We start from the raw sequence: 27,855 nt of genomic DNA, 5'->3' as shown, positions 1-27,855 counted from the left end.
ATTGATTGTGGTCATGCTTTAAAAAAAAAACCAATATTGACTTTCGGGTGGAAACAGGAAGCGAACAGTGGTCTCTTGCGTTAAAGTCCAATGTTTCTCTAGCAGAAGACACGGAAGTGCAGAAACAAGGATGTGATCCCCATCTGGCTTCCCACCACACTGGAAGTAACTTGTTCTTGCCTTTTGGTTTGTAGGAATACAAAATCAGGGGATGAACAAGATGAACAAATTCTTTTGTTAAGATCAAGGTATTTATTTTCCATTGCAAATGAACACTCAAGAAAATATACCCCTTTAAATATATAATCCAAATACATTTTTTATTGCTATTAGGTCACATAAAAGAACATTCAGTTGGAAATACGTATTTCTTTAGTATTTCTAAAGGAATGCTTGCTTCAATTCAAGTACAGCAAGTCAAGTCTTAAAGTCAGAGTATAGGAATCATCATGGGAAGTCCACTAGAAGGAAATTCTGTAACAGCTGTCATCGTGCTCGTGAACAGCGATTCTTGACTGACACTCGTCTGTCATCCTGCGAGGTGACGCTGCTTTACAACTGAGCTTTTTAGGCATTTATTACATGGAATTGAACAGGATAGGCAGTGCAAAGTCATATGATGCCATGCGTGTTAGACGTGACATTACATGATGACTGATGTGTGTGTGTTTTGGCACTGTATAGGGAGGTTCAAATTCAAACCCTTGGCATAGTCTGCGGGCAGGGACTGGCATGGCAAACAGTAGCCTGATGCCACAAGAGAGAGAATAATAGTAACTGTAAACTGTGAGCACTGCACTAGGAATCTCTTTATCAATCCACTCAGTTAAAATGGCCTTAAATGATAAAATAAAATTCTATCTAAAATTTTCCCATATAGTACTTTGATGTACTTTGAGTGATGCAGTATTCCACACTGACAAAGATATGTTTAGGAACACATCTTGGACACATTATACTCAGAGCTATTGACAAACGGAAATTGGTTTTTAAAAAAAACTTCTAATGTGAATACATTTGACAATATTGGTATAATTTTCTCATGTATCTCTTAATTTGAAATGCACATTTGTCCATACCCTGCACTGCACTCCTAAAGCTCAAATTATACTTCCCTTATCCATACACCTGTGCGCTTAATGTTTTACTTATGCAACCTTTCTGCACCTGTGTCAGATGGACTCTGAAACTATGTGTCGTGCTGCTAATATACTCAATGGCTTCTCCTTGAATTTACATGGACAGTGTGCACATGTGTAAACGCATCTGTCCATTATCTCTGCAGGAAACCAAGGTATTACAAACAGAGTCACCTGCAGTCTGTTTCGGAGTATAGCCCATATCAGGCCTTTTACTCTGCTGTTGGTCTGTTGGTAGGGCTGCAGGGCATAACATGGTCCACACCCCAAGTTCCAGTTCACTCCACACGAGTGCCTCATCCAACTAGTAGGAGCTGCTATAGCACAGCATTAAGAACTTAAGCCCTCGCTGGCTTCCCACCTTAGTAAAAAATAGGTTTTTCTTGCTTTTGAGTGTAGAAAATGATCAGAAAATGTATGGATGTATTATTTTTTTTTTTCCATTTTGTATAATTTTTTATGATTGTTAGACTGGTTAACAGCAGAATTTACCTGCTGTCATAATACCTGTTTCTTTTTGGTCCTGTTTAACCCTTCAATAAGAATAAGGCCTCACCCGCTGTTCCTGTCTCCTTCTCGATCTCACAGCAGACTCAGGCCTGAACCCTGCTGCTCAGTGATTGACACATTCTGGCAGAATAAATTAAAACCTCAAGCTGTGACAGAGCTCAAAATAGCAGGAAGCTGTCGCTGACCTGCAGTCTCTAGTGCCACATGTCAGCAAGCTTAAAAAACTTGGCAGAACATTCTGCACAAAGGAAGCATGTACAGGTGTTTGTGTGTCTCTGGCGTGTTGGTGTGAGTGTCTGTGTGTTATTACATGAAGTCAACAAGTTAAGGTGCATGGTGATGCTTTATCTACACATGTAAAACCTTACACTTATCATCAAATTGAAAGTTTTTAAAAGTGAGTTTTATTGAACTTTTGATGGAATAAAAACAAGAAAATAAGAAAAAAGTTAACTACACCTGTAATATCACAACTTCATCCTACAAGTGTTTTTAAATTGATCCAAAGCACTATTCTTTGTTACTTTTTAGTAAATCTTGTAAAAGCCAATTTCAACTTGTTTAATTAAGCTGAAACCACTTTGGAATTTGAAGGCAGTGGCAGATGGATCTATTTTTTTGGCCAGCTGTTCTCCGGAGGGTGACGCTGGGGTGGGGGGTCTAAGCCCCAAGATGTTTAGTGGTGTAGGACTGCAGGTCCCTTTGCCAAGTCACAGAGCTCCTGGTTCTTGCCAAGCTGGGGGTGGGTGAGAGAAAATGCCATGTAGCTGGCTGGTATTTATAGATATGTGAGGAACTTGTGCTCAGGCTGGGCCGAGGTGCTGACGACGTAAAACGAGAGGACGCTTCCAGAAGTCGAGTGTCAGGGCACACAGATAAAAATACCCGGTGAAAGATGGGCCTGGTCATTAGTGGCACAGTCTGGCATGTGACATGGCAGCATTTCAGATGTGATTTATGATTATTACTACAGCTAACCTATACCTCTCCCTTTCCTGCCCCCACCCTCCATCCCAAATTGGTTTGCTAAATGGAATGGCGTATGGGGTTTATTTCAGGGGCCAAGTGCTCAGAAAAAAAATCTGCTGGCATTTTTGACTTTGGCAAAGTGCCACACTTGGGTCTCAGATTCTACCACAGTACTGACAGAAAAACAAAGGTGATATTAAATTATTTCCCCTTGGTAATTAAGATGGTGGTGCAAGAGGCAAAGTCATACTTTGATATTTCAGTCTGCAAGAAAAAGGTGCAAGTGTTATTCTTTACGAATTCATTAAAATGGGGCTGAAATGCTAGGCATATCTATTGACTTATTGGTGGAGGCATCAATCAATCAGTCAATCAAATACCTCTACACAAAAATGATGTTAGATACAGACACTGTGATGGAGATAGGGAGGGGGGGGGGGGGTGCTGCTGAGCTCATTGCAGGCCCTTGCCTTCCCTAATTGCCAGAGCGAGCTGCCACAGGGAGGAACAAAGGAAACATTTAACACATCGTAAATTCCTGTAATGTCCTGCAGAGAAGCTGCCGCTCCACTTATACTTAGGTCTTTTTTTTTTTTGCTAACTCTTTATCAGCGTCCAGTGACAAAAAGAGACATACATAAAACAGTAAAAGACAGCTAAAACTATATAATAATCTGGCTATTTCTGCATGTTCACATTTTTTTGTGTGCGTGGCCTCCTGCAACCGCTGAAATCCATTTTCTCTTATGCCTTTATTCTTCTGAGGCCTATAGAACGGCTTTAGTCTCAGGTGCTTTTAACCTTAATGTGGCAGAAAGAGCTTCTTCAATTTCAAATTAAGACATTTAACATTTTAAGTTTGACATATACTCTTACAAAATGATTGCTCGCATTAACATGCAACTCCTTTCAGCCATAACTGGAGCTATATATTATCCAAAGAACATGACAAATGTTTTGTTCTGTTCATTTGAAAAAGTGTTCATTGAATATCAAGTCCAGATTTAGACTTGCATTGTGTCCCACAGACAGGAAAGCTGTGTGGTTAATACACATAAATACAGCACTTCTCTCCAAGAGTCTGCAGAGACGTGCTACAATGTCTCACTGAATTCCTTCCCAGTCTTTTATCCCTCAAGGCAAATGATGGAGCATATGTCTTACTCGGTGAGATGGTGATCGAGTGTGTGTGAGAACTGTTGAGGGGAGAGATGGAAAGAGCGAGAGAGAGAGTGTGTGATTTTGTCCCACTTTGAGAGTCCTAAGAGACTCCTCACTTGTGTGGAAGCATGATACAGTACAGTATGTGTTCCACATAGATGTGCATGCTGTATTTGTGTGTGTGTGTGTGTGTAAACGCAATATGTATTGCACGTGTGTGTTTTTTCAGGGAGGGAGGGGTATCAGACTAACAAAATTAGTTTACCATCAGCTGTGCTCTCGCTCTGGTTTGGTCCCAGCCTCTGTCCAGTATTTCTTCCAGCTCCCTCCACCTAATGGCGGCTCAGGGCGGTTTTACTGCACCACCCTGGGGATGCTACTGTGGCCAGATCCAGAACGCTTGGCTTTATGTGGATTGAATGTTTTATGGTTATGGACATAATATTTAAGTATAGGAACAGTCTCGCAAGAATCCACCCCCACACCCCTATCCCCAGGCCTAATAATTACACCAGCCTAGGAAAGGTAAGTGGGAAAAGTACATATACTGCATGAGAGACATTATCATGAAGTTATGTAATTGAGCTCACACTGTGAGAAATATAGATGGACTGCCGGCTTGATCACTAGATTTTTACACACATATCAATCCAAACTGAACCAGAAAAATGACTGAGGCTGAAGTTTCTCAATATCTACCAACTCACTCTTTTTGCCATAAACTATTCTAATACCAGGTTTAAACTCTACTTCACACCACACAAATTTGAGAACGGATGACTTTGAAGGAAATTTCAAAATGCAAATATGCAAAACTACAAAATGTTTTTCTTTTTCAAGGCAAATATCGTGTCTAGAAGTTGTCAAACTGTTTTTTTAGACGATGATGCTTTGTCAGGATTGTTTTTGTAATACTCATTTCAGCCACAAGAGGCTGTGAAAAAAAAAAATCGTGACTTTTTTTTTTTTTTACTTGCGTCTCCGAGCTTCTGCAGTAAACAGTCAACATTGAAATTTTGAAATTATAGATAAAAACAATGCTTTAATTCTAGCACAATTCCCAAGTCCCTAAAAGTGGTGCAGAAACAATACAAATAATATTCTATAGTTTAAACGCTTTTTTTTATCTATATTGAGGCCTCATTCAGTCAAAGTGGTTTAAAATATGGGTTTTATCGAAAATATGTTGGATGTCATGTATTTCTTGTTGTGACGGCAGAGGAGACCTAAAAATAGGTGACCTAGTTTTAACAGCACAGAACAGATTAATTACATTTTTCCTTTTAAAGTCTGTTTGAGAAAAAGGAATAGAGAGAGCGGAGAGACAAAGAGAGGGGAAAAAAGCAGCCACATCAGCTGGCCACATGGTGGTGCGTGCTGTCATGTTAAAGCAGTTAGCCTTTGATAGCTATTGCTGCAGTGGTCAAGGGGCAAATCACTTGTGATTTTCACTGCTGAGAATCTGATGTATAGAGCTTGTGTGTCCTTTAAAGTGAATGTGTGCACATGTGCGCAAGAGAGAGAGAGAGAGAGAGAGAGAGAGAGAGAGACATGTGAGAATACTGCAAAGAAAAAGCTGCTGAAACAGGGTTAAAGACATTTATTGTCTGTGTGTTAAAATCTGACCAGATCTCTATGTTTTGAGACACGCACAATGGACACAATGGACATATGAGTGTGCATCTAACAATATAATCCTTTCTCATAGAAATTATGTTTTTAATAGTAATTTCATTTCATTCAACATCCTCATTGTGATTTATGGTATTGAAATATTGGATATTACCTCCTGGGTACAAATGGTCTCGGCCCATCTGCTCCTGCAGGATGTTTGATGTCACTGCTTTTCTTTGGCAAATGCAGTAAGTAAGTACTTTTTAAAACCATTTTAATTGCTCTTTTAAAACCTTCACCCCTAGATCTTACATGTTGATTTGAAAGGACCGACACTAACACCTGACATCTGAACTCTGATGATGTTTTGTACAGTTCCACTTCTTCTTTTAGTAAAAATCAATGATGCCTGAACTGGAAATCTCTCAAAATACTGTCATTTAACTGTCTTTCAGTATTTTAAGGTTGATCAGATTCGTTTCTACTTGATGCAGTCCGCTGTTGCAAAGTTAAAACCCTGTCCTAGTTCATATGACTTTGACAGCATTCCTTTGTCACAAAGACATTGCATTAGATTCCATCAGTTACGATGAAATCACCAAAATGCTAAGATCTTGCTCTGAGCAAAACCGCTGACAAAAGACAGAAACCAGTTTGAGAGAAGCAGGATTACAATGGAAACTGCCTCTAGTGACGCTCTTCCTCCAAACTGCATGAGTCCACATGCACATCGGTCACACTCTGCTCCATCCTCCTCCACCACCACAAGTAAATCCTCAACCCGTGGGAAACGCCAACATCTCTCTTGGTCAGCTATTTACATTTTGTTGAAATACTAGATATGTGTGTGTGCACTGTGTTGTTTATTAATTCTTAATAAATTATTATGATGTTTGATCATGCCCCATGTGATGCCCCCCCACCCCCCACCCTCCCAGAGTCTAGGATCTCCATTACATCTAAGTGATATTTGTGTATTTATAACATGCATATAAGTAATGAAATACATCTTTTAACACCGTTTTAATTCGTTTCTTCCATAAGTTGTCATATATGAAACGACCCAAGATGAACACTGTAACCGGAACCGAACCACGGCTCCGAAATCAAACGCGCCTCCCTGAACAGGAAGTAGGAAGAAGTGAAAACTGTAGTCCGTAGGCCAAGTGAAGCTGCTCTCGTTAATGAACCTGATAAAGACATTAAGAAAGACAACCGGGGCGCGTATGTATGCGTGTATATATGCTTATATATGTATACTGAGAATTCATGGGTGTTTGTTGATACCACTTGTACCTATAGAAGTAGTGAACCTGAGCGCTGGCTGAAATAATACGCGTCAATCCGCGAAAACGAAACTAAAGTTGGTCTGAGGGAGAGTCCACACCAGAAAACAGCAACAGGAGGAAACAGACAACCACTGGGGGAAAAATCGACAGAATGGCCGCAAACACATCACAGTCTGAGGTGGATTGCACCTGCCCTGTGTGCTGTGACATATTTAAGGATCCTGTTGTCTTGTTGTGTGGCCACAGCTTCTGTAAGCACTGTCTTCAGGAGTGGTGGAGGCAAAGTAGACTTCAGGCATGCCCAGTCTGCAAGGAAATCTTTCCAATGGCTCAGCCCCCGCGTAATCTGGCTCTAAGAAACCTGTCTGACGCCATGAGACAGAAAAGGAGCGAGAGAGCGACATCAGGACCTCAGGAGCTTTGCAGTGTGCACAGTGAGAAACTCAAACTCTTCTGTCAGGATGATCGGCAGCTCGTCTGTGTGATTTGTAGGGATGCACAAAAGCATAAGAAACACAACTGCGTCCCCATCAATGAAGCAGCAGAGGATCACCGGGTGAGCAGTATAATTTAATAAGGCATCTGAGAGACAATTTGGGTTGATGAGTTTTCAAAATTTTAGAAGTAATTCTTCAAAGCAAACAAATGTGTTGTATAGCTGGTCCACTGTTTACTATGTAATTAATGTCTTCACCTTTTATTCGTAGACCAAACTCAAGGTTGATGTTATGCATTTAAAAAGCAAACTGGGATCATTTAAATCACAAAAACTCAACCACGATAAAATGGCCAGCCACATCAAGGTAAGTCACGGAGTTCAGAGTCATCAGCAGCATATTGCATCGCCTGCTTTCATCACAAAGGTGTTTCTCCTCAGCTCCAGGCTCAGCGGACGGAGAAGACGATCAAAGAGGAGTTTCAGAAGCTTTACCAGTTCCTGAGAGCAGAGGAGGCTGCCAGGATAGATGCTGTGAGGAGGGAGGCGACACAAAAGAGCGAGGCAATACACATCAGGACTGTTAATCTGAATGCAGAGATCTCCTCGCTCACAGACAAGATCAAAACCATAGAGGAAGAAATGAGAGCTGGCGACTTCAAATTCATGATGGTAATCAGTGATTATCTGTGTTAATTCTGACTGTAATATTGAGCATCTAACAAAAGTAGAGGTATTCATTTGTTTTTGTTTTTTTCCTTTTTGATAGAATGTCAATTCTACTTTGAAGCGGTAAGTGGCTCTGAAAAGTCTTTTGAAAAGTCTGTATTAGACAGCTGTAACAAGCAACATATTGAATATTTGTCATACAGTTTGTGCTAGTGCTATCCCCATGCCTTTTGTCTTAACTACCTGCCCTTTTTTGGTACATCTACCTGTAAGAGTCCCTTGTGATCTTAGAGCCTTTAATAAGGATGTAGGTCCTTGGTTGAACTTAGAGTCTTAGCAGTTGTAATGGGAGGCAAATATCAGCTCAGCACAGGAAAAAAAACGCAAAATCTTAATACACGGAGGAATAAAAGAAAAATCAAAATATGGCATGTAAATTCATGGGTCTGCAAAATATAGACTATATTGAACACAATCAGATAAAAATTTCATAAAGATATCTGGCTAACTACACCAGGTACCAAGGCATGGACAAGGATAGTCACAGGGTTAAAGTCTTGTTTATTCCAAAAACAACTAATGTAACTATATGGGATTTATTCCTTACAGTAAATTATTTGCTGTATCATGAGTGTATTGCTCCAAACAAAAATACAGAGAGGTTCATGATATTTGACTGGTAATGTCTGGCTGCTAATAATCTTTTAGATCCCAGTGCAACCTGCCAAAACCAGAGACTCCATCAGGAGCCCTGATCGACGAGGCCAAACATGTAGGGAACCTGCTGTTCACAGTCTGGAAGAAGATGAAGAGTATAATCAAATACAGTAAGCTATGTATTATTCTTTGTGGCTCACCGTATTCTGGCATCATAATCTTTAGCGGTATTACTGGTAAATAATTAAATTGAGTTAAAACAAATTGCCTAACAACAGTCCCATAAAGATTTGTTCCCATTTATCCATTCAGCCCCTGTAACTCTGGACCCAAGTACCAGCGGCCCACAACTGATTCTATCAGAGATTTTGACACAGTTGTCAGAGAGTAACATGGCTCAGCAGCTTCCCAACAACCCAGAGAGAGAAGGCCCCTTTGCTGTTCTCGGCTATGGAAGCTTTAGCTCTGGGAAGCACAGTTGGGATGTGGAGGTGGGTGGTTTTTGGGCTGCTGGTGTAGCTGCTAGAACCAAGCATCAAACCTCTACAAGGATCTGGGGCATTTACGCGTATGGTCCCGGTGATATTTTGTTTGAACTTACTACTGATGCACGCATAGCTTCCATATCAAGGGATTTATTGCCCCAAAAAGTCAGAGTGCAGCTAGATTATGACAAAGGACTACTATCATTTTTTGACCTTGATAGGAAAACACCTGTACACACCATCAAACACACTTTCACAGAACCAGTTTTTCCATATTTTCGTGCGACTGTGAAAATCCTTCCAGCTGAAGTGTCAGTGAAGGTAATGAAACCCAGATAAACATTCTGCATCACTGCAGAGGTCAGACTACAAGATGCAACCTTATCCCCTAGAATTTACCTTTATATACAACTAATTTGCAACGGCAAATATGTTTTAAAGAAAACCGTTGTGATTGTGTTTTATATAAACCCAATTAAAATGTGTTGTCAATTTCTGTATTTATGATACTGAATATATCAGTAGAATGTTCAGTGTATTTGTTTTCTGACAAAATGTCCAATCTTGCAGCACAGTATCCACCTGTAGTGACTACAGCATTATTAAATGTTTTTATGGTTATGTTTACAGACTCACAGCACTTGGTTAAGGTTAGGGGAAGATTGTGGTCTGGTTTAACACAGAAACAGTAAACAGTGACTTTAGACACAATGTGTTTATTTACATTTAACCAAAACCATGATCTTTCCCTAAACTTAACCAAAGCACTCTTGTTACCTAAACCTAATCACCGATGGGACTATGAATGCCCCAGTCTGTGATGCTACATTCCTTTGTATACCCACCATCCACCCCAACCACCTCCTTGCAACTCTGATACAATTCATAAATGCAACACTTCATTTATTCAAAAAATGTTGGCTCTGAACATAATCCAGCCACATTTGTCCATGCAACATAATTGGGAAAACAATTTAATTCACTCAGTGACCGGAGTAGTGATATGTTAGCTGTGTGTTGAGATGGGGCCTTTCTTGTTGTCTCCAGAATGAAAATGTTTTTTATTTGAAATGTTAAGGGCTAAGTTATGGAGGAGCGTGTGGAGACAATGTATACAGTGACATTTCTATGTGACCCAAGAGAACATTTTCAGCATAGTTGGCTTGAAAGCCTTAGTGCATCAAAATGTCTTCAACAGCCCATATAATATGTGTTAGATGCTGCCACCTACCTACCTATCCATCCATCCATCCATCCATCCATCCATATATATATATATGTTTTGTATATGTATATGTTATTTTTTGTCTGATTAACTTTGGCTTTGGAGTATAAGCCATCATGCAGGCTTTCCCTGTTAACTATTTGGTTTAGTCTGTGTGCCCATCATAAAAGGGTGTCACTCATAAAGGGGCACTCTGTTTACTCATCTCAAGGAGTACTACAAGGAGTGCTACACAGGCTATAAAAAACAAGTGTGTAATGATAGGTTTCTAAACTTTCTAAAGTTTAGAAACAAAATTTTAGAAACAAAAGTTTAGAAACAAAATTTGGCTTGGGCTCCATCAGAATATCTTGCTTTCTGTTGGTTCAGTTTTCTTTTTTAAAAACCCATCTCGTAAGTTCCCCAACTCTATGGAAGTACGATACTAAATCAGTGGAGTATCTTTAACATAATTCACAGCATGTTTTTTACATATTTGATATATTTACAGGTTGTTTGAGTTTTGAAAGTTCGAGTTTTGAAATGAATTTGAATGTGTCAGGTTCTATGATTTGATTCTATATATTGGTTGTTGTTTAGACTAATGAAGCTAAATAAAAAAAAATGTTATTGTTTTTTTTCCTTTTGTTTTTCCTGTCCTGTTTTTTCTGTTTGAGGAAAATGTTATGCTTTTGGGCTTAATGAAAGAAATTGACTTAACCTGCACATCTATCAATATTATTTGAAAGAAACAAAAACATTGAAAAATACTTGTAAAAAACTCTTCTAATGCTTTGAATACCACTGCATCTAACATGAACCTGTAACCTTACAATTAACACTGTAATCAAGCTAAAAACAAATAAATATGCAGCTCTGAGCCAGTGTGAATGTCTTCATTGGGAATCTTCAGTATTCCCATAATGCCCCAGTGTGGCTGACATGTCTGCCTACATGCACACATAGCACAAAGATGAGTCATTATGAGGCAATTCCTAATGTCTCTAGTGTCCTGCCATCTCTCTCTCTCTCTCTTTCTCTCTCTCTGTCTCCCTCCCTCTGTTCATCACTGACACACTCAAACACGAGTCTGAATCTCCACACTGATACTGAATCTCAGTGGTATTACAGCTGGAATGCCTGCTATGTTTTTTCAACTAATGAAAGAATGAAGAAAAACAAACAGAGGGGCCAAATTAAAAGAGAAAAAGGATTGAGAGAAGAAAACACACCGAGGGAGAGGAGGAAACAGTGGGGGCATATGGGCGTCTCTCATTCAATTTGTATTCCTCTGCATGTACTACATGATCGAGTGTTTCTCAGTCCAGTTTTCTCAGGGATAATTAAGGTTTGAGATCAGGGGTTGACTGACACAACATCTGCTCAAATGTGCTCTTGAGGGGATTTCCCCCTCCAGATTACCCAAGATAAATTTCAAACTTTATAAGTTTTTCTTTATAGAAAGCTGTGTGTCAGTTTGAGTGATTATGCCTCCATTAATTTATTTAGACAAATTGTATTTTGGAGTATTCTGGAATTAGTATTCTGGATATTTTTTTTCTCACATCTTTATCCAAAATTTAATTCAAGAATGTAGGAGGCATGGACCTACACGTCATCGTATAAGCAAGCATCTTTAAAGGTCCCATATTTTACACTTTTCCTGTATTTTAAGTTTTGATATCAATAACAGGTGGTTTTAAGCACCAAAAAGCCAATCAGGAAAGAGGCTCTGAGCCTCTCTTCTGATTGGCTGACTGTTTTCTGAATGATTGAACAACAATATAGCAGATTTCAGGTAAACACTCAGAGAAACCAAATCCTTCAAGCTTGGATGGTGGGTCTAGGTGGGCTGGGCTTGGGGCATGGCTGAGGACGGTGACTGCTTTGTTGTGACATCACAAATTTACAGAAGTTCTGACAGCTGGTTTTACGGCACAGTTTCTGAGTACAGGCTGCATTTCTGTTAACTGAGTGCTTTGATACATTCGAAGTATTAATATAGCACCTAGACCTGCTTTGTAATTTAAAAAAGACATGGAAATCTCACTTTATACAATATGGGATCTTTACAGGGTTTATAGTTATCAAGTTGAAAATGAATCCTAAATGTGCAAACTTGAAAGCAACTGAGCAGTGATCTGGCAGATTTCACATCCTGGAATAAAAACCCTCTTTGCTGTTTTATTTTTTACTTCTCTCTCTGCATATCATCATTCTTCCTGTATAAACCATTGCTTTAGCTCAAAGGAATGACGGCAAACCAGAGTATCCAACCTTTTTTTTTTCTTCCTCAAAATCCCCTTTGAATGATCAGTCATTCCATGTTGACCAGAGAGCACCAAAGAGCCACTGGGGTGAATACGTCAGATGTTATTTTACTGAAAGTGCCATTTTTCTACTAATCAGATGAAATAAACACATTATTTCTGAGGAATTTCAAAGCACTGGTTATTGTTTTTGTAACCATGTGGGAATTAGTTTTGTCCCAAAACATTACAAAGAGAATCAGTCACATTTAACATCAATGATTTTTCTTTCATGACCTAAAAGGCATGACAAAGAAATCTATGTGTGCGCATTTACTGTACATGGGTGCAATGTGTGTGTTAAACATCTAGGTAGGTACTAAACATGTATGTGAGTGTGCTTCTCATAAATCATATGTCTGAGAGATGAAGAAGGGAGACATTGAATGAATCAGGATAAAGAGATGAAAGGCGGACCAGCTCTTGCTTACCAGAATGACAACATGGCTGTGAACTGGAGCCAAAACAGTAGGTAGGTATCAAGTTAAGAGGCAAATAGAAAGAAAACAAGAGAGACAAACAGAGAAGGGAGAGATGTGCCAATTGCCTGAAGGTTTGAGACAGAAGACATACAGTAACCGTGTCTGTCTGGACTAGCACCTATGTAGTTTGACTTGGCTTGACTTCTGAGAGGACGACATCGTGTGTAAATGTGTGTGTGTTTTGGGGTGTTGAAGGAAAATTTGCAAATGCAGATAGGGGACTGGATCGGGGATAGCTATATGTGGAATAATGGAGAAACCAAGCAAGTAATATAAGGAGGATGTAATTAACATACAACATACTGTGTGAGCCTACCATGGCTACTGGCTAAATCAGTGCAGTCAGTGTACATAGCGTGGTGTATAGATACAAGAACACACGCATGGAAACACACACGTGCACTTTTATGTGGTTGTTTTTCCATCTGCTCCTTGTTTTCAGGTCCCTTTGGTCACTTTTTGCTCATGTTATTGTGGTCTGGATATCTTCAAGAAACAGAACTCCAAGTGTATGATGTTGTCATTTCACGCTCTCTCTCTCTCTCTCTCTCTCTCTCTCTCTCTCTCGAAGGGTTTATTGTTTTGTTTGGCATTTATGTTTCGTTTGGAGCCAATCATTGAAGAATTTGAGCAGCATGTGTCCTCAGTAATCATAATCATGAAGTCTCTCCTGGTCTCTCTCTCAATCTCACACACACTCACTCACACTCACTCACACACACGCACACGAACAGACATACAAAGGCCTGATTGCTACTCAGTCTGGTCTTTATAATGTTATGGAGGCAGATTGAACGTGTCAGTTAGGACCTCACAGGAGGATGTAGGGAGAGGTGGTGAAGGAAGGAAGAAGGAAAGAAAAGAAGGAAAAGGAAATTTGCTTTTTAGGCATGAATGAAACACAAGGTTAAAATTTGTATGAGTGAAATGAGGCTGGATTTTAAAGACAGGCTAGACAGATAATCTTTTTTTAAATATCTACACATAACAAAGCATTTTGTTAAAGATCCCTCTTCCTCTTTCTACCATTCAGACACACACACCAACACGCACACTTGCACTGGCTAGCCTAGATGGTCAAGTGCTGTGATAAAGTGCTGTCTGGTGTTCTCTCACTCACTAAACCCCCTGAGAGTAGATCAATACTCACTCAGCATCAGGTTACTGCTAATGTCTTCATGTTTTTAACCAGGCAGTGTGTGTGTGTTGTTAGCGAGCCAGCGTGTGCAGTGTGTGTGTGTGTGTGTGTGTGCTTGCATCTGCCCCTGGTGTGACCCAAGTTATAATTATCATTAAATGTCAATGAAGACAATAGGAAGAGCCAGACTCTGCAGATAAATCCCAAAGCCCTGACTCACAGCGCCTCCTAAAGACACCTGCTGGAAACTGCAGCGTTAGTGAAGGGTGCATTTACTTCTGTGAGGGCAATGAAGATGAATTCAATGATATTGAAAAGCGATGACTTGCAGTGTGTGGGGAGCCAAGCCAATATTCTGGTCAGATTATCTGAACCACTTTAAAAAAAAATGAGCACAGCCAAAATCCTTCAAGGCACAGGAAAGCTACAGTACTGTATGACGAGTCATTGTTGAACAACAACAATCCTGTCTCCTAAAAAATACGTTTTGGAGCAAATATACTTGCCACTAACTGGGAACAGCTTCTTCACAGAGGTTGTAGGGAGGTGGTCTGGGTGGATGATAGATACATGAACTGCAAAGGACTTTGTCACTGGAAATTGGGGTTCGGGTCTTTGGGGAACTAACCGACTTTGGTTACGGTTAGAGAAACATTTAAATAAATATTGTAAAAGTAAACATGTTGCGTCTCAAGCGTCAAGTCAGCGATGACTTATTCCATAATACCATGCACCAAGTGAGTGCCCCATCATAACTCTAAAAAAATTATTTGGTTCCTACATGAGTGGATAGTGTGACAAATATGTTCATTAAAAATATTCCCTCATAATGTTGATTAAAAAAAACAAAAACATTTTCAGTGCAGTATTATGTTTTCATTACATGGATTGATATGGCACTGATGCAATAATGGGTTAACTTTACCCAGTACATGCGGGTAGATACCACACGACACAAGGGTTGTTTTAATCCATTAACTCAATAACAGTAACACTGTCAAAACAACCTTAACTCACTTTTGTGTGGCTACTGTAGCATGAAGACATATAAAAACATAATCTTAGGAGACGGGGTTGACCACATCTGTAATGATGTTTACAATTTGAGTAATAATTTCAACATGGCTACCCTGGGGTTTTCATTAATACCTTTATGATCGTCTGACTTCTTGTGTTCCTTGTCTCGTCTGACTTTGGCGCAGCCGCGTAGCCACATTCCCAGATCTCAGCAGATAATTTAGTGAGTACAACATAACTGTTCCTCAACAATAAAAACCAGGTTGTATGAAACTGCAAAAGGTTAGGAATACAAACAGAGGAAGAGATGGAGGTCAGACTGAAAGAGAAAGACAAGAGCATGTCATGGTATTCAGGAGGCAGGTGTAAGTATTCTAGATACAATGCTGAATACAAGAGAGTAAACCTTTACAATAAAAAGAAAAAAGTGTTTTATTCCAATCCACCCTCCTTTCTCTCACCTCCACCTCTCTTTATCCGTTCCCCCATCTCCCCATCCCAATCAATCTCTCCCTCCCCCTCACTAATGCACTCTTTCATGTGCTCTCCTATTTCTTCCTCTCTCCCTGCCGCCCTCTCTCCCTCACCCTGATGTCTCATGGCCCTTTTGTAGGCCCTCTACATTTTTGGGGGTAATGTGATCTCCCCCGTTTCTCCCCAGGGTGGTCCGCTCCTCTCATTCAAACAACAAGCTTGGGCTGAATGGAGCCGGCTATGAGAGGGGAGGCAGAGAGAGAACAAGACTTTAGCAGAGGATGGACAGAAAGTATGACAATGGGTATGTAAAACAGCCATCAAATCTCATCCTTGTTCATTCATATCTTACACCGACAGGTAGGGTGTGCATACGTAATGCATCACATCAGGCAAGCGGATCCTGTTTGTGTGTGTGTGTGTGTGTGTGTGTATGTGTGTGTGTGTGTGTGTGTGTGTGTGTGTGTGTGTATGTTAGTGCTGTACCTGTGCCATCTGTTTGGCTACATCCAGCAGCTGCTACTGCTACTCAGTATTGCAGCAAAGCAGCATCTTCATTAATCAACTTTTTATTTAAAAACATATTAAAATTTCTATACAAATTTATTCAAGGAGGTATTTTATAAAAACATCATTAATTGATTTTCTGCAGTAGCAGAAAAAGCTGAAAATACACCATTTATGTATTATCACTGTATGAAGTTGTTATGGGGAACAAGTTATCCAACAATTGCCTCTTTGCAAATCATTTAGAGTCATGTTTCTGATGAATGTGCGTCCAATATTCACTCCCCTTTTAGTTCTGTTTAGCTATGTGCCTCCTCAGCTGCTAAATGCTTTGCTATGTTCTCCATCTAGTTGCTAACTCTGCCTTTCTTCTGGACAGGTATACCATAGGGCAGTTTTATCATTTTTTGCTGAAAACAGCTGCCTGGTGCACTTTGCAATGGGGGTGATGAGAGTGGTAAAAGTGAATCAAAATATTACAGTTGCACGCTGCAAAACCAAAACAGTGAGGTAAAATCGAAAAAAAATCGATGTATACAATTGAGTAAATTGTTTTCTTTGGCTCATAAGCAGCCGACCCTACAGCACCTTGGTAGCTCGACGACATGGAGAAAATAGTCAGAACATTTCTGTGAACACTTTGAATTGGTTCATTGGTTTATAATGGCCGAAACAGAATGTTTAATACCATTTGAGAAGGTAGTGTGCTGGCAAATCAGCATCCAGTGCTGTTACTGCTCTGCCTGTGATGATATACAGAGTCTTTAAAACACGATGACAACTGCTGTTCTAATCCAAAGGGAAAAAAACTAATATTGAGCTCACTTGTCCTCCCCTGAATTAATTTTGACATCTATTAAGTGTAGCCATGTACAGAGGTTGTCCTGTGCTTAGAAAGTCTAGAATTCATGTTTTTTCACTTTTACTTCTCTGTTTCTGTCTCATTTTTTCCCTGTTTTCATTTCAGAACTTTTTTTCTAATCTGTTCCTGTTTTAGTTGACACATCATTTTTTTTTATTCCTTCACTCCTCTCTAGTCTCTCTCCTCATCATCTCCTCACTCTTTCGTGCCCTCAGTTTCCTTTCACCTTTTATTCCGCCTCAGGCTATTTCCTGTCATCCCTGAACCATCATGTTTCCACACGCACACACAGACACAAACACACACACACACACACACACACATTCACCTACACTCACCTATACATACCACTGCGATGCCCCAGACAACCCTCCACAATGTGGTTGCCCCAAGGGAGCTTAAGTAACTCTGTCCCCTCTATCTGCCAACTGCTGTGTCACAAAGAGGCTCACATTACACACACACACACACACACACACACACACAAATGCACTTGTCCACATAATTGAACACAAAGGCTCATACAAATACACAAGCACATACTCAATATTTAGGCATGCAAATGCACTCACTCGTATGAGACACACGCGTACACGCACACTTTCAGCAGATTTTAAGTCTCTTTCAGCGCCGTCTCCAAATTGAAGTTTATAACGAGGAGGAGAGAGGATTAAGAGAAGGGGAAAAAAAGTGAAACTGAGCTAATGGCCGTACATACCAACAGGAAAGCTTCAAGGCCTCACACACGTTCATTGCTACACACTCGCTCCCACAACCCAAAAAAAACCACATTCACTTTCGAACAATGCACCCTGACAAAGTTATTTCAGAGACTCAGCAATTTTGTCACTGTGGATTAAGTGACTTTTTCAAGTGTGTTTTCAAGTGTGTTTAAATGAAAATCATTTTATCCTCACTTGTCACCTCTCAGAGTGCAAATGTGTTTATCTGAGTCTGTGTGTGTGTGTGTGTGTGTGTGTGTGTACACGCGCTTGAGTTAGAGGTTGTTGTTATTGGCTGCAGGACTGAGGTTCAGCTCCAGTTTGGCTACGACCTACAAACCTCAGACCCACACACATACACACACACACACACACACACACACACACACACACGTACACATGTACACAGTGGTTTGTTGAAGTGCATGGAGGGAATGCTGTGGTCACACCTGGGAATGCTCTTTCAGCTGACCTGCCTAACTTTTTCTCTCTCTTCATCATTTCCTCTCTCTAGAGGTGGAAAGTAACAAATTACATTTAGTTTACTTATGTTCACCTCCACTTTTAAGCAGGCTTCGGTTGTAGGAATAAACACAGAGCGAGATTTGTCAAATAAGCTGTTTTTGTCGAAGAGAAAATAATATGTCAAAAATCATGATTGTGAAACTTCAAAGCTTATTGATATGCTTGAAAACTGTTAACTTCCATACAATGGCACGAAACAAATTCAAGTCCTTAATCTCACAATGAACACTTGCTTTTCTGTAAAATCTTACTCAAATAACACCGTGTTGACTTCATTTGATTCTCATCATAAACTCCATACAGTTCAACATTTTGGGAAGCACATTTACTGACCTTCTCTCCAAGAGTTAGGAGATTTATATCACCCCCATGCCTGTTCAGTAAATATTAAGCCACAGCTAGCAGCTGGTTATCTTAGCTTAGCTTAGCTTAGTTTAGCTTAGCTTAGACTGGAAATGGGGAAACTGCTAGCCTGGCTCAACGTGGGACTGTTTATTCGTAGGAGGGTTTTGTTACCTTCACACAGAGCCAGGCTAGCTGTTTCTGGTATTTATGCTAAGCTAAGCTAACACCTGCTGGCTCCAGCTTCATATTTAATGGAAACATATGAGAGTGGTATTGATCGTCACAACTAACTGTATAGCATATTTCTCACAAAACTAAATGACTCCTTTAATTATGCTTACGCTTTAAGCTCATTACCCCTTCCTTTCCCAAACCACTGTAATTTAAGGGAATACCCCTTTCTTGGTAATACTATAGTTTGTATTAAGAGTAATCAGTAATGTCTCTCCTTGCTCAGTGAACAGATTATTCCATCCAGGAGCCAAGCCAGCACACGGGAGATGAAAAAGTTACCACACACACAAACACACACACACACAGACACAGACACAGGCTTTGACTGTTTAGGCTGCTGTCACAATGAGGAGGATGTACATAGTCTCACAGCGTGAATTTTAATTCTGATTTGATTGGAATTAAAGTGGTTTTAAGCCAGAGTTAATGGGTTTAGACTGGCTCTAATCCTGGTTTAATGAAGACCTAGGTGGGCTACTTGCCTCTTTCATCATCCTGGACTTCAGCCCATCATAATCCAAGTGGTGAATTAATCAACCACTTTAGGGTAAATGGAGGATGTGTGTGTGTGTGTGTGTGTGTGTGTGTGTGTGTGTGTGTGTGTGTGTGTATGTGTATGTGAGTGTGTTTTGAAAAGCACATGAAAAATAAATACATGATCTAACCCGGTTTTCTATGTGAATCTTTGGACAGATCTGGTCTTACAGCATAGCTGGGTCATTCTTGACTTTCTTAGTTGTGTCCATGGTGTGTGTGTCTGTGTGTGTGTGTGTGTGTGTGTGTGTGTGTGTGTGTGCATTCTTCATCGTGCAAACCCGGGTGCGTGCTCGCTCGTTCTCCATCCCTATGTAACTGGAGCCAGCCCTCCTCTGTCAAAAATAAAAATCATTTGTCCGCTGCACGAGTGTGTCCATTAAAAATGCATGGTGGAGGGAACTGGGGGCTGCGGGGGAAGAAAGCTGATACTCGTCTCTCCGGAAGGGCATCAGAGTACCAAGGTGGACAAATGGCATCTAGAGAGAAAGGACGGGATGGAGAGGGAGAGTGAGGGTGAGGGTGAAGTGAATGGGTGAATATGTGGGTGTTGTGTTTTACCCCCAGAGACATTACTCTTGCTGAAGAAATGTTCAACTTTTGGGGCCTAGTGAAAATATCTCTTTTTGTTTTTTTTTCTCACACACAGACATAAATAGCATTACTGATAAATCTTTTCTCCTGCTGTCTCACCTAAGAGTTGTCTCTTCTCCCCACTATCAAGGCCCAGTCACACTAGATTATGACTTAGCAAAATTCATGCACTCATCTGGCAGGATGGTACATAATTTAAATCAGTACAGAGTTAATGAAGGGGAATAAGGCTCTCCCACTATATAGCTAGCTAGCAAGTTCATTGAGCTCAGTTGCTAATAATCCCTCCGTTTATTCAAAAGCCATATTGGATCATTAATTCCTGTCTCATTAGTGCTCTTTAGTGGAGCGCCGACAGAGGAGCTCAAATAAAAGCGGACACAACAAATACGAATGAATTCACTTGAATGTTCTCAAATCCAAGAACATGGCCGATATTAGGTTGCAATCCGCTTTGCCTCCACTATAAGAGGAGGCAAGGGAGTAGGTGGACAGCTATAAATATCAAAATGTCACTGACAGGAAATTTTGAGAGAAATACAGATCTGCATGTTTTTTCCTACAAAGAAATAAACCCTTTTAGTGCTTGACATTTCAGCCGGGTTTTATTGAAACCATGTTATAAGTTTTGGGACTGTGGGCAACTTCAGTTTAAGCAACAAAATTAGACTGCAGGGATGGAGGAGCCAATGAAAACACTGATAGATGTATGCTGACGAAAACTAAGGCAGTTCCTGACTGCTTCCTCAACGTTTGAGTTGATGCCCGCTTGGCGCTGCTTTTTACTGCCTGGACCGCACAGTAACACGAACGGATCAGTTATACACACAGGTACTAGAGCACCTAATTTGTACATGAAGTGAGGCAGCATGTGTCAACTTCTGTATCTGCACTTACCCATTGATATTTTCCTATTACTGGAGAATTTGTTGTGTTTTGCAGTTTTCTAATGCTTAAGAGTGTTGTCATGTTTATATTTTGTGTTTTTTATTCACTATATAAATGGAAAAATAAGGTTTGAGTTGATCCCTCCGCTCTCCAGCTAACATGCATGTTATTTTTTCAGGCGCACAGTTGTGTGGTTTGTATTGTCTGCTGTTATAAAACAGGAAAACTTCTGATATGAGTGATTTTATTGTCTTTCCTACTCTCCATATCTGTCAGTCTGTCAGTGAACAGTAGGTTTTCCCCTCTCAGAGCTGTCAGTGCAGATCACTGTCCTGTTGTGAATTGCATCACTTTACTCACTGGATAAATCTGTCAAACTTACAGGTGTGTCTGTGTGTGTGTATGTGAGACTGTGTATATTCCTGTGTGTGTGAGAGTTTATGAGTGTATGGAGAGTGGTGGTTTTTCATGGTGTCAAACTCATGGCCTGGTGTGCTAAACTCATTAAGAAAGTAGGTGATCAGACTTGAATTTACTGTGTACTATTTTACAAACACTTGCATTTTGATCATTGAGGTTGATCTGTACATTTTCTTTTTGTTCTTTTTCTCATATCCACATTTCTTTTTTGTCAGGCTGACTCTTGCTGTATTTCACTCTGAACCTCTCTCCTTTTCTCTTTTGGGACTCACTGTTTTCTTTCCTTGGTCCTGTCCATCTGCTTCTTATAACACTGGGGCAGTCTGATCTGGTTTGCAGAAACCCCCTCTGAAAAATCAGACATTTATTCACGTACAACCAAAATAGTCCCTTTTTTCATCAAAATAACCCCACTAAAAAAAACTGTCTGAGTGCTGTTTCAATAGGGTGGTCAAATCTGGACCCAATTAAAATGGGGACCCCCTAAATTTCCTTCACACCCAGCTTGAGGAAGACCCCAGATTAGAGGAATATTTTCCTTATTGCCGACTTTACTTTTTGTGGAATTCCTCTGGATAATAATTGAGCCCATGTGTGGCTGGTATTCTGGGGTGTTCCCATTTTGGTGGAGTGTGGATAAAAATGGCACGTTGTTACAGCCATCATGGCAGACACAGTTTTGACAAATCAGTTTTTTCCCCCTTTCTTCTCTTCTCCTTCTGGGTTCTCACCGCAATCCTTGGATCGTTGTTTGGAACTAATAGAAGACGGGGATTTTTCTTTTTTCTAAGTCTTGGTCAGATTTCCATGTGGGAAGAGGCGGGGGCTTAATTGAGATCAAATAAACAGAGTCACCTGTGAATGATTTCAGCTTCTAATGAGACACATGGCTCGCTTGTCCTTACGGTTGCAAAAACCCTGCACACGTACATACACACTCACCGCCTCTATTCGATAACCACTAAAGCAGGTGTTTGTATCGCTCCCATACTCAGTGAAATCCTGCACATGCCATATGCCTCCACACAAACATACTGGCACTGGCCTCTTGTCTAAACTCACACACACACACAGACACACACTCACCAAGGATTAGCCACGGCTTCTTATAACCTCCAAGACTCAACAGTGAGAGCTTGTGTTCTGCTCCCCTCTGCAGTGACCCATCATCATCCTGCTCCCTCTGGCTTTGTGAGTGCTCCACTCTAACCAGGAATGAATAGCCACTTGTTAAATAAACCCAGGACGCTGCTTAGGTATCACAGTGGTCTGCACGGTATTATTCTAAGTGGTAATAATAAGAAAAGCATCAGGACACTGTCTGACTCTCAGCTGTTCTGCAGACGGTTCTCTACCTGTGAGAGGTCTGTGGACAACTGTGGGCGCTGGACTTTGATTCATGTCTTCCTAATTGTAGTAGACCTGAATCCTCTAAAAACAACATGTAGTTAATTCTTATGCACACACAGACACACACACACGCAGATACACACACACTGAGGTTTGTGCACACTCACACACTCAGAAACACACACGTACTCTACACACAGGTAATTGTGCCCACCTGGGAAAACATCATTTAGTCAGGCACCCCTTCCTTCTACTAACACTGCTCTTACAGTGTGTGTGTGTGTGTGTGTATTTGTGTGTGTGTGTGTGTGTGTGTGTGTGTAAGCATGACCTCCTTTACCCTTTGCTTGCTCTTTGATCCCAAATTGCATTTGACTATCAACACTCCCTGAGTCCTAAACCATCCAATTACAATACTATATTTTACAGGCAGTTCATTTGAAGAAAATGACTGTGCCTCTCTCTGCAGCTCTCACATCCAACCAGTACAATCAACCTTTCACTGTTTCAGTTGCCTTCTTGTCTAAGCGCAATCTCCAAGTCCATATATGAATGATTTTAGTTACTGTAATGTAATCGCCAAAGCACGGGCTGACAATCACCATGTTCAGGTCAAATTCCTTCACAGTCTGCTGGATGTAAAGCACTGTGGGTGACATAAATCTAGGACTTCAAGGCAAGAGACACGGACACTTCTTTGCACTTGTGTTTGTGTTTCACTGTGAAATTTATCGTTTTTCACTTATGTGTAATGACTGCAGGGGAAGGAGGAGGAGGACGGTTAAAAGCACCCGAGCAGGATGGATATTCATTTGTTCTGCTCGTCTGCCTGACAGCTATGTGTTTGTGAGTGTGAGGGTGTGTGAGCAAAGTGGTGTTGTCTGAGCTTTGATGTGACTATGGTGAGTGACAGGCTGTGACATCACTTGTAAAAGAGTAAAAAAAAAAAAAAAAAAAATCAGCAAAATAAAACACAATCTAATATCTTCATTTTTATGTGAATATATGCGGCAACATTAAACGATTAAAGCAATAGTTTAACATTTTGCTTTCTTGGCGAGAGTTGGATGAGAAGATTGTCAGTCCGAGATGTTGTACTGTATATGAAGCCGGAGGCACAATACAGATAGCTTAGCTTAACATAAAGACTGGAAGGGGGGAAACTGCCCACTGGCTTTGAAAACACCAATTAACTAAAAAAACAAATCTTGCCATCGTAGGGGTGAGTGAGACAAGCATGTGGGAGATGAAGACAGAGAGTTGGCTCCATAGATGTCCCCAGCATTGACGTAAAGGCCAGGAGTCTCATGGCAGACACCTGCTGTGCTCCTTTTAATAATCACTAACCGGTGCCAACAATGACACACACACACACACACGAGTGTGAGCATGCCAATAAACATGGGTCGGTGATCTGGGCAGGCCCCAGCTATCTTTGGCATCTCCTCTGCCCCGGTGGCTGCTGTGCCAGGCTGCCCAGGCAGCGCAGCCATCTGATACGAACTGACACCGCTACCAGCTGTTCCCCAACCTCAGTCATGTTAGTATATCTGCCAGTTTTTTAAATGCATGATGAGCATGGAGCTTTACATAATTTGAAGCGGCACACTGATGTCCAGCACTTACTGTGTCGAATGTTTTTTTTAAAAAAGCACTAGGGGCAAATTGGTCACAGCAGTCAGCACTCCCTCACCAAAACATTTACACAAATTTAGTGGCTCACACACTTCAACAACCCAAACCCCTGCCTCAGCCCCAGCTGGTTCACTTGCTGCACGGTATTTAATTGCCGAGCTCCTCTGCTGCCATCTGCTGCTTTAATAAGACACTGTTAGCAACTATTCTAAATGACCGTGCTTTCCCTTTTGAATATTAGCCTGGTTAATAGTTTGGACATCTGTGTGCCATCTTAGATTATGTAAAGCTACACGCCTGTTGAGTTGGTGAAAATACAATCAGCAAATGGGGTTGAGAAAAAGCTGGCAGGGATAACAGCTTGGACCCATGCAGAGCCAGAGTTTTGTCAAACCAGTAACATCACATAAAACTGATACCCTTCCCCAGAGTTTCCCCAGTGTGTAGCCTGTGTCTGAATGTGACACAGACATGAATCTGAATATGTCATATATATATATATATATATATATATATATATATATATATATATATATATATATTAGCAGTTGCATGTGGAGACGGTGGAGGCTACATGTACTATAATCATCGCAGAAACACCGTGTAGAATATAAATATGTCAATAATTTAACAGGTGAAAACAGGTGAAGAGCAGTATTGCTCCAGTGTGTGTGTGTGTGTGTGTGTGTGTGTGTCTTGGAATGAACAAGGAAAATTAGCAAATTTAAAAAAAATCATGTGACTGTGTGTTGGTTACAACTCCTCATTTGTCAGACCACTCATTATTGATGGATGACACCACACTCATTGTGGAGAGCTCTGTGACCCACACAATCCATAAAGACAGTAAAAAAAAAAGGCAAAGGCATGAGGGGAAGCTTCCAAAGTTGTTAGTGCAGATGGCAAATTAAGTTTTTTTTTCACTTTTTCTATTACCTAGGCCCAGTTGTCCTCCTTCCTAAATCATGTCTTCTGTCACGGAAGAGAAGTAATGTCCAAGTTGAAGTCAAACATTTGATTATTGATGGCCATTATCAGAGCTAAACTCAGTGTAGAGAGACAGAGCTGGCAATAGCACTGCTGAAGCACACACACAGCAGTTCAGCAAAGTGGCTGCCACACACACCAGGAAGTGTGTCCCAATGGCAACCATTCATCCATCACATCACATCCCTCCAACAGGTCTCCTATCATAAAGATGATGTACTAGTATTGTGAGGCTGCCATCTTCAGGTCAAAGTATGCAACCAACTTTTCCATGTGAGGCCATTATAACGAAGACCAGTAATGAAACAGAGATGATTGGGCTCTGGGTACCTTCCCTCTACAAGCCAAGAGTTCAGCTGGCTTTGTCATGAGAGCGGCAGCATGTGTTTTTGATGGACAGTTTGGCAGCATCCCTAATTAAACAGCACAAGCTGGTGCTGGAAGATTGATAAACGGAGATGAAGCCGTGGGAGCAATAACAAATGAGTCAGCCACAAAGAACTGAGCTTTTTCAGCTGCAACATATTCAAATAGAAGAAATGAACATTTTTAATCACGCATTTTACATACATCTTCATAACCACTATGAACCCCACCTCAGCAAAGAGGCCAATTGCATCCATACATAGAAACGATTACAGGTAAGATGACCTTCGTAACCAATGAGAGTATTTTAAATGACATGAACACAAAAGTGGAAGCAGAAAAGATGCCACTATGTTTTATTCACTCGTCTTTGGAATAAAATCATGTCTTCATTTAACAATAAGGAATTCATAACTTCTCATAAAACATTACGAGCAAGTTTTAAATTGTCCATGACATGTGGAAGAACCTGAACGGGGCCTTTCTCTGCAGGTAACAGTACAGAAGGACAGAGGTAAGCTGCCCCAAATGACCTCATGAAAACACTTCGGTGAAGCACTATCATGTGACCTTGTATAAAAGCCTGCTATGGGTCTCTGTTTATCTTTGGGAAACTTCTTAGCTTTTTTTTAATGAGAGAGCTTGCCAATCTGCACACACATGCTGCAGCTCTCATGATGTCAGCTGCACATTTTGCTTATAAAAAGAAGGCAAACAAGCCCCACACATTTCCACTTTGACTTAAAGCGGCATCAACAAACAGCACGATGAGAGCAGGTTCTTCTTTGCTGTTTTTGCTGCTTTGCTTCTCAGTGTCGTGGGCTCTCGAGGTGCAGGCAAGTGAGGGAGGGGAGACAAAACTCCATGATTTCCTGCCTAACAAAAAGCAAACTCTGGACCCTGATACCACAGCTGACCAGGTCACTGACCAGAGCAACACCACCCCTGACATTTGGGCAGAGTTGAGGATGCTAAGAGACATGGTGGTGGAGCAGAAGGTGGAGCTGAAGAACATGGAGGCCCGGCTGAGGGAGACAGAGATGGAGGCAGATGAGCAGAAGATGGACCTCGTCCTCACTAAAACCAGCTTGGAGGAGCTGAAGAGAGATCACACTGCCATGGAGGAGAGGCTGAGCGCCAGTGAAAAACAAGGAGAAGACCTGAGGAAAGAAAACATGGAGCAGGCGGTGGAGCTGACAGATCTCAGAGTGAGGCTTGATGCCAGTGAAAGGCGAGTAGGAGAGCTGAAGGTCGATCTTTTAAACCAGGCAGATGAGCTTTTATCCACACAAGCCAGAGTGGCAGTCAGTGAAAATGAGCTGCAGCTCCTACAGCGCAGGATGGATGATGAGGAGGCGCAGAACACACTCCAAGATGTTGAACTTGCGTCTTTAATGGACAGGGCAAACATTACCGAGCACCGAGTGAGTATTCTAATCAAAGAGGGTGCAAAGGTGGCCTTCTATGCTGCTTTGACAAACTCAGGAGACGTGGGACCTTACAATACTCCAATAGTCCTGAAGTTCAGCAAGGTCTTCACCAATGTTGGCGAAGCCTACAGTCCAACCACTGGTTTCTTCACTGCACCTGTGAGAGGACTGTACTTTTTTAGATTTACAGTATGTGGTCCTAACATAGGAAACTTCTTAGCTGGAGTGCAGCTATTCTTTAACCGGAAATCCATAATGTATAATTTGCAGACCGCGGACAATGATTTTACCCATTTTGAATACCTGTCTAATGGTGTTCTTCTAGAGCTGAATGTCGGTGATGAGCTACATTTGGTTCTCCCACAAGGGGGGCAAATCTTTGATAATATAAACAGTCACAGCACATTTAGTGGCTTCCTGCTTTTCACTATGTGATGTTGGAGCATCCAACAAAATACAAAACAAATGCAAAAAAATTTAAATATAAATCTGTATAATTTTGCTCACTTTTGTTGTTAGTGTAAAACATTTAACATGTGCTGCAAATGTCACTGTGTCTCTATGACCATCCAAATAAATACATTTCCTTTATCTCTTGTCTGTTGTGATTATTATTATTTTGGTCTATCCACTGTGTGTTTTTCACAGTGTTTTCCACAGCACATGTTCAAATTAGGGACTATTGTATGCAAAGTTTTGCAGTATAAAATGACATGCTAGAATAACACCCCTGTGAGTATTGTTGAGATACCTAGAGATGATTGCCCAGTTCCAAGATTTCCCCAGATTTGTCCAGAAGGTGGCAGTCTGAGGATGCCACGTGCACAAAGAGATGGATCAGGGAGGGGTCTGGGGGGAGATTTGAGAAGTAATGAAATGGATATATACAGTGATGTAGAAGGT

At 40.9% G+C, this 27,855-nt stretch overlaps 2 protein-coding genes across 2 annotated transcripts; both read left to right on the top strand.

Annotated features, from left to right (window-relative positions):
• Positions 1–6,515: 6,515 nt before the first annotated feature.
• On the top strand, positions 6,516–11,013 carry LOC139622026 (zinc-binding protein A33-like). The gene is made up of 6 exons (XM_071479074.1): positions 6,516–7,238; positions 7,390–7,485; positions 7,560–7,790; positions 7,888–7,910; positions 8,496–8,614; positions 8,757–11,013. The coding sequence occupies exons 1-6, from the start codon at positions 6,834–6,836 to the stop codon at positions 9,266–9,268; spliced, it is 1,386 nt and encodes a 461-aa protein (XP_071335175.1). The 5' UTR covers positions 6,516–6,833; the 3' UTR covers positions 9,269–11,013.
• Positions 11,014–26,268: 15,255 nt separating this feature from the next.
• On the top strand, positions 26,269–27,554 carry LOC139621267 (uncharacterized). Its single transcript, XM_071477558.1, has one exon. The coding sequence runs from the start codon at positions 26,290–26,292 to the stop codon at positions 27,385–27,387; it is 1,098 nt and encodes a 365-aa protein (XP_071333659.1). The 5' UTR covers positions 26,269–26,289; the 3' UTR covers positions 27,388–27,554.
• The last annotated feature ends 301 nt before the right edge of the window (positions 27,555–27,855 follow it).

The sequence above is a fragment of the Trachinotus anak genome, unplaced genomic scaffold (assembly GCF_046630095.1).
Source record: "Trachinotus anak isolate AG129_WGS33_773 ecotype Australia unplaced genomic scaffold, CSIRO_AGI_Tana_v1 ptg000005l, whole genome shotgun sequence".
In the NCBI taxonomy this organism is placed as follows: domain Eukaryota; kingdom Metazoa; phylum Chordata; class Actinopteri; order Carangiformes; family Carangidae; genus Trachinotus; species Trachinotus anak.
The sequence above is the reverse complement of the archived record's forward strand: the minus strand, read 5'-3'. Positions and strand labels throughout refer to the sequence as shown.

Excerpts from the sequence above, each read along its gene's own strand:
- LOC139621267 (XM_071477558.1), top strand. The coding sequence starts at position 26,290 with ATGAGAGCAGGTTCTTCTTTGCTGTTTTTGCTGCTTTGCTTCTCAGTG.
- LOC139622026 (XM_071479074.1), top strand. The coding sequence starts at position 6,834 with ATGGCCGCAAACACATCACAGTCTGAGGTGGATTGCACCTGCCCTGTG. Across the intron at positions 7,911-8,495 it reads GTCAATTCTACTTTGAAGCG|ATCCCAGTGCAACCTGCCAA; the intron begins GTAAGTGGCTCT and ends ATAATCTTTTAG. Across the intron at positions 8,615-8,756 it reads GAAGAGTATAATCAAATACA|CCCCTGTAACTCTGGACCCA; the intron begins GTAAGCTATGTA and ends TTATCCATTCAG.